The sequence below is a fragment of the Siniperca chuatsi genome, linkage group LG15, assembly GCF_020085105.1.
Source record: "Siniperca chuatsi isolate FFG_IHB_CAS linkage group LG15, ASM2008510v1, whole genome shotgun sequence".
Classification (NCBI taxonomy): Eukaryota; Metazoa; Chordata; class Actinopteri; order Centrarchiformes; family Sinipercidae; genus Siniperca; species Siniperca chuatsi.
Window position 1 is genome coordinate 7,605,903 of NC_058056.1, and position 15,694 is coordinate 7,621,596.

General features: G+C 41.5%; 1 protein-coding gene across 4 annotated transcripts in view; it reads left to right on the top strand.

Moving 5' to 3' along the window:
* The window catches only part of alk (ALK receptor tyrosine kinase), a 301,315-nt gene that overhangs the window by 245,922 nt on the left and 39,699 nt on the right, over positions 1-15,694 (top strand). For 3 of the 4 annotated variants that reach the window (XM_044165960.1, XM_044165962.1, XM_044165963.1), the window contains 5 exons: positions 1,672-1,803; positions 5,456-5,593; positions 6,438-6,541; positions 9,618-9,790; positions 11,178-11,272. In XM_044165960.1, coding sequence (XP_044021895.1) covers positions 1,672-1,803; positions 5,456-5,593; positions 6,438-6,541; positions 9,618-9,790; positions 11,178-11,272 — 642 coding nt within the window. The remainder of the gene's footprint in view (positions 1-1,671; positions 1,804-5,455; positions 5,594-6,437; positions 6,542-9,617; positions 9,791-11,177; positions 11,273-15,694) is intronic. The other variant, XM_044165961.1, reaches the window with a different exon arrangement.

The following is a 15,694-nucleotide window of genomic DNA, read 5'->3' on the forward strand; positions in this document are numbered from 1 at the left end:
TATCAAAGTAATTTACTCGGGCTAATATGTTTTCAAAGAATTTGAACTGGATCATTCACTGACATGTGTCTTAATGTATCTCTGTGCAGCCATTAAGGCCCTGCCACAATAGTGGACTGTGGGAGGCCCCTGACTAATGTGTTTTTGTCCAGTAAAAAAATGCCACCCCCTCTTTCCAATCCATTGAGTTGACTGTGCCAGTTTCCCACTGGGCCTCAAGGTTTCTCAACTACAGTGAGAGTGAAGAATGCTGTGAATCAGGCATAGCTGTGAAATTTCCGTCCTCTGCTGCATTATAACTAGACAGTAATTTCTGTGCAACTATTTTGCATGAGTGGCAATAACTACTGTAGTGTCATTACCGACACCTAGTACTCTTTTTGTGTACTTTTTAGATTGCATATTTTCAGAGCTGGTAATTCAGCACAGCTAAAAGCAACATCAAGATACCGTATTAATATTAAACACATTGTGTGGTGTTGATTTATGCTGTTCTTTATCTTGTCCTGTCGCGTGTCTGTGAGCCTGCCACCCTAATGTAAGTCTGAGCTTGAGAAAAGTGTGGTACTGAAGGTGTGTCACGCAGAAACATATGCAAACTGGAAAACAAAAGTACATTCATTACAAACTTCATGTTAAAAATTAGTGTAGCATTACTGCCTATCTTGTCAGCGCAGATAACAGCAATCGCTCCACGCTGCCTCTCCTGTCATGGCCTCCGACGTTATCAGACTTTCGTCTCCAAGTTCGTCTGACTGGAGAACAAATCTGCATAATACAGATCAAGGGCAAACTACAGTAAGCAGAGCCAGTCACTCATGATAAGAATCACTTCTCGTTTTTCCTCATGAGAGAGGAAGAGAAACGAGATCCCCATCAGCAGACAGTTTTTTCCACTTTACTGTTTTGTTCTCTTCACTGTGATCAGCTTCTGATGATTAAGGTGGAGGTGAGCAGTCAGTTTCCACAATCTGGAGATATCACCTCTCTGATTTGCATAGATATGCAAATGTCCCAGGTTACAGTTGAGTTGTTGAGACCGGTGATATCAATTGCTGTCTCTGTGTGTGTCTGTGTGTGTGTGTGTGTGTGTGTGTGTGTGTGTGTGTGTGTGTGCTCCCTCCCCTTGTGCTACCTGCTACAGTATCTAGGTCGTTGTTTTTGCTGCTTGTGTTCCTTGTCTGATGGATATGTACTGTATTCAAAGCCAGATGCTTATGCAGCCTGGGCCAAGTTATTTATGATGCTACAGGCAGTCTGTGGATGTCATACAGGGTTTACAGTCAGGGGTTATATTAGCCTTTGTCACTGACTGATGTAATTTCATGTAGCAACTGCATATTTTCTACTGTTTGTAAGTTATGTTTTCCCTCAGCTACTGATTTGTGTTTTGTGTCTTACATATAAATCTAGCAGTGATACTCAATAAGTAAACTTGGAACATAATCGGGAGCTATTTTTCCTCAGCTCCACAAGTAGATTTTTGTTTGTTGTTTCATTTTCTGATTTTGCTGCCAACAAGCAAATGTTTTCTAAATTCTGCACTGTGGAAGCATTTTGCTTTGCAAGTGGTACTGTACCAATGACTGTCTGAAGAAATGTTTAATATGGCGAGTTTTCTTTGTCTTTCTTCTTTTCCTCCTCCTCTTCGTCCCCTCCTCCTCTGTCCAGTGTCCTCGCCCGGCCCTAACATCACACTGGAGGGCCAGTACCACTGTTACCAAGGACCTGGGATCCCACTGGACAAACTGTGTGACTTCAGTACAGACTGTCCACACGGCGATGATGAAGGCGACCTATGTCGTAAGTACGGCATGATACAGGAGCACAGCTGTTGGGAAGAATGTGCAAGAGGAAAGCTCACACGTCCGCTGTCCTTCCTGCATTCACTTTTGGATCAGAACGGCCGAGTTGCGAAGCTGGTCAGCCGTAGTGAGTCGTCTTTAATGAAGCCGTTGCATCCTGCCCAACAGAGCAACAACTGAGTGTCTGCATGAGCTTTCCTGACAGAGAGACAAAGGGAAAGGCAGAAAAAAAGGCAGTGTAGCTATGCTTGGCTAGCATTTCTCACCCTTGACATATTCCACGGTTGTTATTTCTATCTCTTTGCACATTTGTTTTCTGCTTTTCTCGAGGCCTACGAGGAACACTAGCCAAGTATGCTGACATCTTATTCACAAGTGAAGTCCCCCAGGCCTTGCTGTTTGTGTGTGTGTGTCTGTGTGTGTGTGTGTGTGTGAGAGAGAGAGAGAGAGAGAGTGGTGAGGATGCATGCATGCATTTTTACATTGTCTTCCCAATTTATAGACACGGTTCAAAACTCTTACCGTACAGTTTTTTTTTCTGTTGTAGTTTGATTTCGGAGTTTTTCACCCATATTAAACTGACCAGAATTAATTTGCTCTTACCCACAGTGCAGGTCAGCCTCCCATGTGGTGCTTATTAAAATGATGGCTGCTCCCTTGTGCTTATAGGTTTGCTAACTATGGGAGCTGAGAGATAAGAGGGTAACAAGAGGGTGAAAATCCCAGCCAGGCGCAGTTTCTCTTTCTACTGCAAGAGGACTTATCAGTGCTAATTGGCCTGAGAGGCTAACCCAAGGGTATAATCTCCATTTGAATGTGTGTGTGTGTGTGTGTGTGTGTGTGTGTGTAACGTTTTGGTTGTAAAAGCCTAAATAATAATCAGTAAAACACAAAGCCAGCGTGTACACGCCATTGGCTTCATTCGGCAGTCATCTAAAGCAAAGGATTATATATTATGAACATATGAATATTCCTGAATTACAGTACGTGTTATGAAGACCATAATGTTAAACTGGTAATTGTATTTTTACATCAGTAACAAACAGAGCAGGGAAAGGCTTGTATAATACTTGACACAGACTGATGGGTCTTGCAGGGAAAGGCTTATTGCTGTGAGTCGACTGGAAAATGTTAAAGATCTGACTCCTCTTTTCCCTACATCTTTCCACTGTGTGCCCTCATAATGAGCGCACAGAGGCATGAAGGACAGCTGTCATTTGCTTTGAATCAAGGTTCTCTCTCTATCAGTCTATTCTTAAAATAGTAATAACCGACGATCCATAGTTCATTCATCAGTCCACCCACATCTCATACATCTCTCTCCCCCAGTCTACTACTGTACCTTAGGTCTGTATTTGTTCCATTTTCCTCTCCATCACTCGTCACAATTACCCCCTGCTACCCAAATCACATAGTGTTCTCTCTCTGATACCCTATTCTCTATGATCTATCCACGAGCTATCTTCATCTGATTTGATCTATTTAAATTCTTCATAAGCTGTGCCAAGGCTCATTAACAGGAAAAAGCAGAGAGAGGCAGGAGGAACAAACGGAGCCTGTGTCAATCACAAAGATTCCTGACATATAAGGAAAATCAAGTCCCCGTGGATCTCCCTCATCATCCTGCCCCAGCATCATTATGCACAAACACATCCTCCACTCTTTGAGAGTCACAGCTTCCTCTGGTTGATCTTAGTCGGTCTAAAGTTTGCAGCTCGCCCCACTACCGTTTCCCTGCAACTCCAGAGAAATGCTGCTTGCATCAAAGGTGGATGCAAGCAGGAATTTCAAGTCGTAATCTGCAAGATTCTTTTTTTTGTTTGTTTTTCTTGGAACATCAGCGATGACTCATTAAGAGCATATGCCAGGGTAATCACACTTGATTATATGGGGCCTGCCATATAGCCATGATGTGTTTTCATAGGCTGTGTCCTCTTGTCAAGTTTTCCTGACAGACATCAGTAGAGTAGTGTTGCACTGAAAGTGACATGTATAACTGAATGACACTCTACTCAACATTCATAAAGATTAAGTGATGTTCATGTCAGTTTTCATAAAATAGGAATGACACTGTTATGTTAGCTTTATTCACACCCCATAAAATAAAGTTGAATCAAGTCGGGTTGAATCCATTTGCGAGTGTCAAAGACTGACGGCGAACAGTTGTGAAAGACAGCCTGGGTAACAAAAGCCACAAAGCTAATGCAGACGTGACATCAGCACAGACTTTATTCATGTCACGAGCAGCTATCATATGATGTGACTTTGAATCTCTGTGCTTTGCATGAAAAACATCTAAGTGATACTAACTGGTTTATGTAACATGGAGAGTGACTCATAATATCACAAGACATGACATTTACTTATTACCGAAAAAGTCCAAACAAAAAATGTAATGGTATTAGTTTCATGATATTGGTTCTTTGAAACCTGTTAAAAGCCTTTTGTATGATTAAAAAATTCTTGTTTTTCTTCCTGAAGAATACCTGCCTTATGATCTCTGCTCAGGCCACTTTCACATCCATTATCTGGATGATGCCATTTCCAAAAAGCACACTGTCAGGGCACTTATAGGTAACGGGCATTCACAGAGAGTAGCTCAGGATAAAAGGAACATAAAGCAAACTTAAGGCGAAAACTGAAAGGAAACTCAAACCCACCTCAGTGTTATCAGAAACAACTGAAGTTTTAAGTCTGATTTTTAACATTCAGCAACACCTAAAATCATAGAAAAAATGATACCATTGCAATGTTTAAAAAAAATTCTAATTTCTGCCTCATTTTAGTCAATAAAAATGCAGATCTGTTATCTGCAAGTGAAGATGAACCGGAAAATAGTGCTCAAAGTGAAAAATTCAATCAGAAAATTGGTGTTTAAATATTTGCACTACCTAAATTTGATTTATTCTGTCAGTTACTTAACCAAACATAAAAGGAGAAACCTTGTTTGCAAATCAAGGACTTTGCACTTTTTCATTAAGCCCACAGTGTGGAAATAAGGAAACAGACCACACACACAGACATGCCTATCTCTTTTAGTGGTTACACAAGCACTACACAATCCAATTAACAATTTTCACTGTGGTGCTACTGTACAGACTAACTTTGTAAATTGAAGTCAGTGACCGAAATGCTTCCGAGGCTTATGCCATTCTGTGAAGTGATTTCAAGTTGATTGCCACCCCCAAAACACATCATGTCACCACCTCAGCTTTCTCATTTCCCTTCAGACCTTCTTCCTTCATCCTCTACTCTTACTCTTTCCTATCTCCCTCTCTAGACACTTCAGGCCTTTTCCATTTTCTGCTTCTGTTTCTAGAGTCACTCTGAGCGGCGCATAACCCTTCCCCACCGTACCTCAACCCTAATTTTCACCAACACATTGAGTACGGTGAGCCATTAGTCTGCACCCCCCCACACATACCTCTCTCCTCTCAACCTATTCGCCTTCAATGTCGCTCAACTCCTTGATTCCCAGTCCCCACGCCGGCCCTGTCCTTTTTCTCCTTGGCAGTTTGGCTGTCAGTGTTCACTCCGTTCTCTCTTCTTTCAACCCCTTGCCAGGCCCGTCCACTCATTATATGCCCCCCTCACCCCCCTTATCATCTTCTCCTCTCCTCCCCTGATATATTATCTCTCTGTCTCTCCAGGCCACTTTCTCAATGGCAGCTACTGCTCTTTTGAAGAGGGCGAGTGCGGTTGGCAGTCAATAACAGGCCGTGGTCTCTCCTGGAGAAGACTCCAGTCACCACCCAAGGCTACCAGACAGAGCTGCCCGTCATCAGGTGGCTCGTACACGTCTCTTATGATATCATCAACGCCGTTCTGATCAAATGATGAAAAGGCCTATTTGCAGGCTCTTTTAAGTGTGTATACAGCCGTGTTCATGTCTCATTAAAATGGACTTCAAAGGGGAACATTTTACAGTAAAGCAAGACTTTAAAACCAGATTTTAAACCAGTGACCTTGACTATTTGAGTGGAAGGATTACCAAAACCTTTGATGTGTCACACACGGACGTGTTGTCTTGTTCAGAGCCCAGTATGCTGCTACAAACAGAATCCCATTGGGTTTAGAAGCTCCAGTATGTATACTCCTACATCTGCAGTTCATCGTCAGTGCAGTGACTAGAGTGTCTCTCTCGATGAGATTTGAAAGTCTTGGTTTGCTCAGGCTTGTTTTTGTTCTCAACTATTTACAGAAGTCTCAGAGGTAGTGTGGGGAAACTATAAATGGAGCATTATAATTTTATACCATATTTGGTGATTTTATATATGATTTTCTTCTCAGTATATTACTGCCACAGTTACCTGAAATGATGGATAACCAGTGTTAACTGTATTGTTTGATGCTGTCACTGCTGAACTGTGCTTTTCTCAAACATTATTTGTTGAGAATTCTTTTAAAAACCTTTAGTTGGATCAGTTAAGTTATGCATCAGAGTAGAGCAAAGGGAGAAATGATCAAATATGCCAACAGCTCACACTGACTACAATCACTTTCAAAACCTCCACATGTATGTAGATTTTTTATTCAGTTATATTGTCTGAATTATTGAGTGCATAATAAGTTTCATATCTGACACTGTTTTTCTTCTCCTGTGTGTTTAATGTGTGCGTTTGTGTGTTAAAGGTGCTACATTCAGTGTGGACGGAGGCCAGTCCAATAACCAGCGTAGCTCGGCGTTACTGAGGAGCCCTCTCTTCCCCCCTCCTCTAAGAAACTCCCCATGCACGGTGAGAAAAAGCATAGCGTGTTTTCTTCACAGAGTAAAGATCATCTTCATTCTCGGACATGAACATACCAACACGTGATCAGATGTGCACAGCTGGCAGTTCACTTAGCCCCATTCCCCTTAGTTACTGTTGCTACATCTGTCAAGCTTTCTGTTCTCACACTGCACATGTGCAGTTTTTAGTGATAACGTGCCAGATTTGCCACTCCAAATTTGCAGTAATTTTTGAAACAATAGGTCTTAGATTTCACACAGAAATAAGTAAAAACATGCATCTCCTTGTTAAGGCTAGAACTCTGAGAGTTGGTTGAAAACTCCAGCTGACTTTTCAATGCTTCAAGCTGATTTGTGTTATACATGGCCTGTAAAGGTGTTGTTATGTTGTCTGTATTTTCAAAGAGTATGCTCCACTTTTAGAAGAGAAAATATTTTGAGGATGATGTTTGGCTGGAGATGGAAGTGTAAACCTCCCCAAACTAAATAAAGAGCAGGATGGAGACGCTATCGTTTTGACCTTTAAACTCTGATTATTAGCTCCTTAGCTTCCAAGCAGTGAATGTTCCAGTCCTGAACAGGCATTTTCCTAACCTGTAACCCTACATAATACTATTGTTAGCTGATGACATGCCCCTTGCCTTTGGAAATGCCAGGCATGCTAACGTTTTCAGCTTACTTTAGAGCAGGTAAATACCAAGTGGCAACCTCCGGGGCTGAAAAAAGGAGCCAACGAAGATATGCAAAAAAACTGCAGTTCCTCGAATTGAGGCTGGCTCCAAAAGCGAGTCAATCCCCATACACCCCCATGTTAAAATGCCCAACTTTGTTTTGGTCTCTATGGCTAGTTGACATCTGTACGGGGGTGAATTTTTATATAACTCACCAGTTTAAATTATATTAAGTTAAGCTTAAGTTAAATTATACATAATTAAGGACGTGTCCACTTTGAGTGACAGGTGGGTGCCCTATCAGGAGGCCAAAATGGCAGCGGCCGGAACCACACACTTAGAGCTTCACAATGGCTATTCAGAAACCTATGGGTGACGTCACGGACACTATCCATTTTTTTTATACAGTCTATGGTAAATACACTGTTTAATTAATTCCTTACACTCTTGTGTTTTTGGTTTTGGAAAGGTGATTAAAAAAAACACCACCCTCCACGCTCTTTAGCTGCAGATCATCACTCTTACTACAGCGGCAGCCACATGCACACTACTTCAACTATGAATGGAACAGCATGCATATTTTCTCACATAAAACTGTTTGAAGACTTCTGTGTATGTGTGCCCAGTTGACTGTTGACTAAACCTCGCCAGGAAATAAATATGGACACTCGTTCAGTTAGCAGTAAGATCATTATTACATTCAAAATGTACCGTAGACTATGTGTTGATATTTAGGGTTATGTGGTAAAAAAAATAAAAATAAATAAATATTGAATTTGGCCATTGAGTTGCATTTTTAAAGTGTTTTTCAATAACACTTTTTGTTGTTGCTGTAGGAGTAGAAAACTTTGAATAATTTGATATGTTAATTGCTTCAGAAACTGCTCAAAAATCAAATGGTAATGTGCCAAGACACCAGGTTAACACTGGGCCATCTGCATTTCCTGAGAGATCCTAACAGACAGTGAGATTGACCTCGTTAATCATAGGTTGTATCTGCTGACATAGTTGTGAAAATATTGGAAGTCATGCATTATTCAGATCATGATGCTCACAGAGCAGGTCTCCGGGGGTGGTTGTGTAAGTGAAGTCTTGATTGATATTGTTGCATCTAGCATTTAGAGTTATATTAGTTATTTTAATATTGCTCAGCACAGCAACCTTTGGCCTTCTGCATGTGTACTTTGTGGAGGCAGGGAGTGATTTGGAGGTGAGAGAAGCTGAGACAGAAGTGAGTGATGGAGGTGGGAAGGTGATGCAAGGTCAAGAGGTCAGAAAACAAGATAATAAGACAGACACAGAGGAAATAAAGTTAGTCTTGACAAGAAAAACACGCAAAGGAACTGGCCGCAAAGAAGACAGAGAGGAAAATCAGAAAAAATAAAAATAAAAATGGAGGAGGAGAAGCTTGCTGCTTCTCAGGTGTGTATTAGAGGTGTCTGATATTTGTGGACAGCCGTGGAGGCAGCACTGCACCATTGCAGACCTTGCCTCCCAGCTTCTTGGCACACAGACAAAGATTAGCCATGATTCCAGATTAACACTCTAAATCCTTCTCCCTACACTGAACCGGTGCTGTTCAATCTAGCCTGTCTGCTCTTGGACAACTATGTTGAGGATATTAGTTTTGGGTATTAGCTACAGGAAACGTTCACTTTCATGTCGTGCCCAGTGTGCACTGTGCAGTGCCTATAATCTTGATGTTTAAACGGTCAACATGTGGTCTCGCAGTTGATGATAAGGACCACAACCTGCTATCGACAAGCACAATGCAAGCACTCAGCGTAAAAGTGTTTAATTCAGTTGTCTGGGTTGTGTTGCCTCTACGTGTACTTTTCATCAGGCTTAAACCAGCATCTGTTCCACTTAAATGGTGAAGCAAGAAATATGTTCTTGGCTCCAATAAAATGCTGTAGAGGGACATGGTGACATCCCATGCTTGTTAGCAAGCTTTAGATTCAGACTTCCTTTTACTATTTAATTCCTGCTATGGTCTGTGTGTTGTTTAATTTTAAGCAAGTTTACACCCACCATATCCCTCCTGGAAACAGCGAAATGAGATTGATTTGTGCTGAAGCATGCAGGAGCAGCATAGATAGCAAAATAACCCAAATTATGATCCTGGTTGAATTCTATTAATCTTAGAATAATTAGAAATGAACAGATGGTTGTTGCTGATTGATCTCAATGCATTTTTAAGTGCATCCCTTCCTTGACAGATAACACATTTGGCTGGTTTTCTTCAATTCAGAAATATTCAAAGGAAGTTAAAGTTGCTGTGGTATTTTATATACTGACACACGCTATTTCTCAGCATGTAAGTCAAAAATCAACACTCCAACTTTGTGGTCATGCTGCATATTAAATTTTGATTTGATTTTGTTCGTTCAAAATTCCACCTTACTTCAACAGGTGCGATTCTGGCTATGTTCTGGAGGCTTACAGAAGGGGTCGCTGTCTCTGTGGATAGTGGAGAACAGTACAGGCCCTGAGGAGCAGCGCATACTGTGGCATTCAGCCAGTGAACCCAAATCTGAAAGGGGCTGGAAACTCGTCATACTTCCCCTTTACGGGCTGGCAGACTGGTACGACAAACGCTCACCTGTTTCACCACATAACAGGTAGTCTGATTATATCAAGCTGCATGTTTGGACTGTCTGAAGGCTTCAAACTGGCTCTTTGAGGTGTTTAAGAGCAAACGAGTCTTCCAACTCTGCTCAGAACAAACCTCCAACACACTCACACAAATACTTAAGTGTTCTCAAAGGAAATGAAACGGACCCAAGAAGCTCTTCTAACCTTCTTTTCACCTCTCATGAATGCAGATTTTCAACATTTACATTCCATTTTCTGGGAAACATTTCCTCTCAACTCCACAAAATTAATGAATCCCATAGGGACTCAGTCTTAGTCTTGTGCCATGGAACTGCCATGTGTACAGTTGTACAAAATATCCCCCTCTCTTTTTATTCCACTTGTCTCTAATAAAGAGTGCAGAAATCAATACACAAGGCTCTACCCACCCTACTTGCCTTCCAATTAGCTATGGCTTGATGTCCACTCAAAAAAGAGAGAAATTAAAACAAAATAGAATAAAGCAAGAAAAAAAGAGAAACCCCAGATAAGGCAGTTGATCTCTGTTTGCCTGACTGGAGGTTTCTTTGCCATTCGAGCTTGGATAATCCTGCTCCCCTGAGAGTGATTAATTTTTGATTCCTGGGTTATGTAGTCAGCTGTGCTTGTGCTCTTAATTAGAATGTCATGTCCGTAACCACTGGGTGAGCCTGCCACTCTTTGCACAGTGACCTTTGTCAAGCTTAAATAGAATCAGAAATAAAGCCTGAAGTGCAGACAAAAGTCAGGACAAACCTCCTATCTGAACGACTGATGGTGTTGAAGGGGAACTCATATTTACTGTAGGTTGTGTTACTGTCAGTTACAGCCACAGTTAATGTGGCTGTACTTAAAGAAATACATTGTGGGAAATACACGTATTCACTTTCTTGCCTGAGAGTCCCCGTTTTCAGTCTTTATGCTAAGCTAAGCTAACCGGCTACTGACTGGAGCTTAATATTTACCGTATAGACATGAGTAGTATCAATCTTCTCATCTAACTCTTGGCAAGAAAGCAAACATGCATATTTGTCAAACTATTCCTTTAAAGGTTTTAGACATATAGCTCATGCCATGCTTGTGTAACCATGCCTGCCTAAATTATGCCTATATTATGCAGAAAATGTGTTTCATCCCTAAAGAAGTCAGTTGTTTTTTTTTGTATCTGCTGAATGAGCGAACAGTTCTTAACAATACAGACTGAGTTGCCAAAAGGGATACAATGTTCACCCTCCAAAGCCAAGCTTCAATGGCATTTTTCTTAAAGCACGACAAATTCTTCCTCACGCCATTTCAGTCAGAAGCTACCCAACCATTCACAGGCTGTGAGGTAGTTAAAACCGCTCTGTCCCTCTGCAGGTTCTGGCTGCAGTTCAGCACGGAAGATGGACCTGGACCCGGTTCAGCCATCTCTCTTGATAACATCTCTTTCAGTATGGACTGCTTCCTGGCATGTGAGTACTATAAAAATGTCGAGTCTTTCTTTTTTCACTCTTACTTCATCAGACCTTGGTTCAGTTAATGGAGCTGTTTGACTGATAGCGGGATTGATTGACCATGACAAGCACAATGGGGGAGGGGGTTGGGGATTAAATTAATAATCAATACAGGTCTACCCTATGTTCATGTTTTATAGAGATACAATTTGACTGAGTAGCAGTTTTGTACACTTTAGAGCATTCATCAAGGGCTTACTTATCCATTATTTATTCATTTCAATTCCTTTGATACAACCATGATACAGTACATTGTCTTCTTTCATGAAACGCAGAACTTTTTGCACTTCTCAGTCAAGACTATTAAAATAATCCTAGCAAGTCATTTACACATCTACTGCTCTCTTGGAAATAATATCTTTATTAAAAGTACTGCAGTTTTACAGTACGTCGACAAAACTTTATGGAAATGATGTATATTATTACATTCCTTTAGTGTACTCTCTTTCAGAACCTTTGATGTGTTCCTGAAATGTCAGAACAGTTAAAATCTGCCATAATATAGCTTGCTGATTGATAGGGGCTTATGTTCCAGTGTTGTACTGCAGGCTTATAAAGGTCAAGCCTCACGTCACCTATCCGGATATTTTTGTGTTATAATTAAGATGGTTTATCAGTATAAAAACAGGAGTAAGATGACAACCAAGTCTGGCGTCAGGAGAATGTAAGGTTAGGAGATCACTTCCTCCCTCCATGTCTGTCTATCTGGAGGAACCTGTTTGAACTGTGACAGGAATAGTAATGACTGAGCATCTCTGTACCTGAATATATAGCTCTGACAATGAGAACAGTGTTAAACTGACTACACCCTGGCTAAGAATTAGATTCAAGAGGCAGGGGGCATGAGTGGCACCCTCTGACACAGGCAGATTTTATGCTGCTCTAATTTGATGCATTGTGATGCTGGGAAGATTATAAAGCTGACCCTGTCAAGTTTTTTTTTTTTTTTTTGTCGTGAGAAGGTCTTGGTGTGGTGTCATTTCTGCAACAATTAAATTAAAGATGAAATGTTCTATAGATACCAGTTTTCATTCAAATGTGAAATAAGAAATGACGAATGTGACTGGCACACCTAATCTATTTTCTTGTTCGCCTTCAGGTGAGGTTTTTGCTGAATTTATTTATCAACCACAGATAGAATCTCAACTCTATTGCCCTAACTGTAAAATGCAAACAGATAACATGAGTTCATCAGCTGAATATGAGGTGAGAAATTGCTGTTAGTCTAGGCTTGAGCAGAGTCCCCATCGCCCTGTATCAACACTGGCTTATTGGGTCAGAGAGTCTTTATTTAAAGAGATGACATTTTCCAAGAGATATTTGCCCGCCAGTTGTATTTTATGTCCTCCAGAGCGGCGGCACTGGTATGGCAGCGCTGAAGGATCATCTATCCCCACTTCGCTCACTTTCCAGATGGCAAGCTCTTAATCTAGGCCAGGTATACATTACCTAGAGCCACACTTGACACACTCACATTTTATCGCCTATCAATCAGACCAGCTGATGGGAGCTGCTGAAGCTCAGCAAAAGACGTCATTTCCAAGGATGATCACTGTGAGTGATTAGCATGACGGATCCGTGCGCATTCTGACAAAGCCCTGTAATATGTTTTGATGGGAGGACATACAGCGAACACATCATGCAGAGGATCAACCATCCTGCAACCTACACTTCTCTTGGCTTTAGTGTGATGTATAGTTTGGCAAGCGTGTGTGCTTAATGATGCATCCATTGTCCTTCAGGTGTTGGGCCTGGATGTCAGTTTTATCATTTTATCTTCAGCAGCATCATTAAATTAGTGTATTGAGTTAGACAGCACAGGAGATTCATCCTTCTCTCTCTCTGCCGTGTACCATCACTTATTTTCACACACGCTGAGCTGCATTAACAGTAGTACCAGCTGCCTTTATAGAGCCTCCCCAGCATCACACTGTGAATGTGCCTCCTCAGTAGCTGGTCCCTGACATCACTGGATAGTCTATGCATTGCTCCCTTACAAAGGTTTACAATTGCAAAATGGAGATTTTGATGAAAATCATTGGATTTGTTGGGCTGAAGGCAATATGAAAAGAACCTGTTCAAACTGTGTATTACCCATACACAGCCGTACACAAAGAGTTTGATCTGCTGTGGTAACTTGTGTAATACAACTATGGATTACTGAAATGTATTGGTTTCAGTAATTACCACCTGCACCTGTAGGCATTGAGAGGCATGGAGACAAACCATGGACCAGTAAGTACAGATGCTCTACATTCCTCAGTGTATTCACACTGATGACATATACATTAGGGCTAATTAAAAGCACTTTATTCAAATGTGATTTCCCCCAGGCTCATCAGCCACCTTTTAGATTAAGATACAAACATAGATGCAGTACATGCAAGGTAACAGATTAGGAATCCAAACGTTGAGTATCTTTTCTTGCATTTGAGAAAACAAACTACATACATATCCTGAATATGCTACATGGCAGGCCAGCCGTTGAATCCCACGTTTCCATAAGGAATAATACTGACTGTTAGCATGATATCTCTGTAGTGTGGATGTTTCTCAGAGCATTGCAATCTCGAGATATTTGGGGATGGTGGCTGGGTGGAAACGAGGTACCACCACCCCACCGTGGCTGGCCTTTGGTAGGCTTCAGGCAGCTTACGGCGCCCTGCTAATGAACAGTGACAGCTGTTGCCCTGGCCTCTGGTTCATGCTGCTCTGTGGTGGACCTGCTGAGTCCTCCTCCTGCTGCAGCAGCATACCAATACTGTGTGCTCCAGCTCTGTCTGTTCCATAGCCCTGCTGTAGTGGGTTACCCTATGCTCAGAATAACAATGCAGTGAGCCTTATTAGCGACTTTGTTGAAGATATGAAAAGTTGCAGAACTTGTTGTGTACACGTGACACATCTTAAGGTGTAACTTACGGTGAGACAGAGTGCTTCTACTCGCCTAAACAATCAAACACATTGCGGTCACTCACGTGCTGTATGTGATCCATCAAATCTGCACATAAACTCTATCTGTATCAAAGCTCCCAAGCAGTGGAGACTTAGTAGATCATATTTATTTGAGGATTACAGGGCTCTGGAATGAGCTATTGATTTTCTAGCTGGCAGATTGTAGGTGAGCAGTCCTTAGGTTTTCTTAAGCTTTGCAGCCCAAATGAAAAGATTTCTCTTCTCAGGGAAAGTTCCAGTAGAGATCACCAGCTGAAAAAACAAATAATATTCATGTCAAGTTGTTAGCTCAAACTCAAAGCAGGTTTTCTCAGACCAAATGGAACAGCGCCCACACAGTAGCTTTCCAAACCTTTCAGCTGTTGAGGGAGCCCCCCTGCCATATTGTCATAAACGGTGAGCTTTCTGTCTGAGGTGACAGGGGAGCCAGGATGGAGAAGAGGGAGTGGTTTTTTTTTTTTTTTTTGGTTAAATTATTATAGAGATAAAGACGAAAAGTCTTGTTTCTGTCCCCTGACACCCCCAGACTGATGGCTGGGAACGCAGGTATGATTTGTTTCCACCAAGGAGGCAAATTACACTATGTGGGGAACTCATTAGCTCATCACAATTAGGAAACTTGTAGTTGGGTTTGTGCTTGATATTCAGCTCATGTGACACTTTTGGGTTGTTGGTTGTTATCTGGAGCTTCAACTTTTTACTCCAGGAGTACTTGTGGCTTAGAGGAGCAAAGCAAGTGAAAGACAACACTCATGAAACCTTTAAATCATCCTTTGCTGCTGTTTGCCATCCAGGGCAGCCCTATGGAGAATATCAGGCAGCTACAGTGTAAACAAACTGTATGCTGTTGTGCTGCTCTACAAAACAGACCAGTCTACAACTAGAAACCTTCTCTTTTCTCTTGCCGTACGAAATGCAAATAGGCCCAGAAACCATGTAATCATCCTTTCAACAGCCTATTTCATATGCAGAGCAGAAATAGAACTTAATATGCAGGTCATACACACACAGAGTATCATTTACGATACATTGTTTGCATGCCTCAAGTATCTACACCGAGCACATTGAAAGTGTTTAATGAAAAGACCATAATGAAGGCTCTCATTGGTGTTGATAGACTGAAGCATTGTGGCAGTCTGGCTGAAACAGCAATGATTTGTATTGTTCTAAAGCTGACGAGGCAGTGTAGCCTCGTTGGGTGGCGCATACTGTATCCAGCTTTGTTTTAAAAGTTATAAATGAGAGGCAGGACTAGCAGAATAGCAGCGGGTCGAGATCTGCACCCATGCCCTTGTTTGGTGTCTTATGGCATTGCATGATGGCAGCATTATCAGCTCCACAAACCACAGTGAACCTTATCTGACTTCTCTGAAATAATCTCACTTGTACAAAAGTCTTCTGTTTTCAACAACAAGCAACACGGGTCAT